This window comes from Geospiza fortis, unplaced genomic scaffold, assembly GCF_000277835.1.
Source record: "Geospiza fortis unplaced genomic scaffold, GeoFor_1.0 scaffold7, whole genome shotgun sequence".
In the NCBI taxonomy this organism is placed as follows: Eukaryota; Metazoa; Chordata; class Aves; order Passeriformes; family Thraupidae; genus Geospiza; species Geospiza fortis.
In genome coordinates this window covers 2,902,930-2,904,741 of record NW_005054344.1, presented here as the reverse complement: position 1 = coordinate 2,904,741, position 1,812 = coordinate 2,902,930, and the positions used below count along the sequence as shown (strand labels likewise).

The window sequence follows — 1,812 nt, the reverse complement described above, 5'->3', positions numbered from 1 at the left end:
GAACCGGCGAGACCGCCCCCGCCCCAGGTGCTGCAAAACGTAGAATATGTAAAAGTTTTCTTTAAAAAGGACGATCTTTGATCCTTGATCTTTGTATACTTTCAAGCCTAATCAACAAGACAGGAGCAAACAAGCTCTAAGCGATGTCCAGGTGAAAGACAAATTATTTGTCGGTGGAATTGCCTTGCTAAGGCTTAGGGCTTGACATGTTTCAATGATCTCAGACCTAGAGAGAGATTAACAAAACTTGGGAAGAGAGATGTACTACTTACAGGGGGCACAAAGACTGCAGAATTTATGGGCTACAAAGACATTTGGCAGAATCCCCATGATAAACAAAAACTAATAAAAGCAACTCTGCAACTTCACTCAGATCAGTTCTGACTAGGTATTTCTGACCGGGGAGATTACCCACTGACCCAAAAGAAGAGAAAGACTGAGTATATGGACTAAACGGCAGGAGAGGTGAGAGAATCATTAACCAAAGAACATAGAATGCTAATTAATGAGAGAACAAGGTAACTGGTAGGCAATGAACATGAATGCCCTTTTTTTGCTAAAATTTTTAAATAGTGAAAAGTTTTGGTTTCCTTGTGCTGGCCGTGTGGATTTGTCACCCAGCATGCCTTTCTGCACAGAACTGTAAATAAATCAAATGTGGATTGGCCTCTTGCACACCAGGTGAAAGTACACCACAGGGGCACCTTCTCGGCCACAGCCACTGCCCCAGTGCCTTCAGTTCCAGCTGTGAGAGTTGGAGAATGCTTGATTTATCTGTGTTGAGCAGAGAATGACTGATGGACAAAGTAATGACTGACTGATACCCACCCATTTGCACAGCCTTGGTAACCAAACACAGAAACCTGCAGAGTAGTATCTACTCATAAGGAAGAGTAAGGGGTTGGGGCATAGTAAAAACCTACAGATTTAATACAGCTTCAGGTTTTGAGGGGAGGACACCACACTTGATCGATCTATGCAGTTACAAAACTTGGCATGAAAGACAACAAATCCATCAGTGGGTCTGTGCCATCACCTTTTGAGTTAAGAATTCCAGGCCAACTGATTACACACTGCTGTGGGAGTTCAGAGGAAGCAAAATTTAAATCCTACGGCTTAGTCATCATTGCCCTGTATAAAAATGGCAAAACAGCCATTTTCTCTAAATGTTCAGCATTTAGGAAGAAAAAGAATTTGTTGATGCTCTGTTGGTACAGCAAACTCTAGAGTAGGTAACATTTTCGTAAGTTCTACACACAGTCTGGGAGGCGTTGAAGCAATAGTGCCACACTGCTGGGCAGTAGTTGCCACATTTATCATTACACCAGCATATGGAAAATATTTGGTAAGAGTTAGAGAGTTGCTCTAAGACTTACATGGTACCATGCTATTACAATCAATAATTCAACTACCCTGAGTCTCAAGGCATCTGTAATCACTGGACAGAAAAACAAAACAAAAAACCCCCCCTGCAACAACAAAGAACACCAAGAAATAAACTACCAAGAAAAAAAAAAAGTAGGAGAAAGAGAGTGTATATCGTTCAAGGGAAGCTTTTACATTGCCACACAGCCAAACACTACAGAATTTAGGAAGGTTCATCGGAACAATGCTAGCAAGAGGAAACAAACTACAAAACACGCGCTGGAAAATACAAATGTGCCAAAAATATACCTCTGAAATAATCATTGTATTTCCATGGTGAAAGTGAACACGATGATACGACTGAATGTATGAGTTTTCCACGGCCTGGCTTTTGGTACAGGGGAAGGGCTGGGGGGCGGGGGTGGGGGGCACAGAGGTGGCTCCTGG

General features: G+C 42.4%; 2 protein-coding genes across 2 annotated transcripts in view; one reads left to right on the top strand and one right to left on the bottom strand.

The window, feature by feature from the left end:
• Positions 1 to 1,781, bottom strand: part of DECR1 (2,4-dienoyl-CoA reductase 1) — a 19,095-nt gene extending 17,314 nt beyond the window's left edge. The window contains exon 1 of the mRNA XM_031058519.1: positions 1,675 to 1,781. Coding sequence (XP_030914379.1) covers positions 1,675 to 1,689 — 15 coding nt within the window. The 5' untranslated portion in view covers positions 1,690 to 1,781. The remainder of the gene's footprint in view (positions 1 to 1,674) is intronic.
• NBN (nibrin) overlaps positions 1,734 to 1,812 on the top strand; it is a 23,030-nt gene continuing 22,951 nt past the window's right edge. Inside the window, exon 1 of the mRNA XM_031058504.1 lies at positions 1,734 to 1,759. Coding sequence (XP_030914364.1) covers positions 1,734 to 1,759 — 26 coding nt within the window. The remainder of the gene's footprint in view (positions 1,760 to 1,812) is intronic.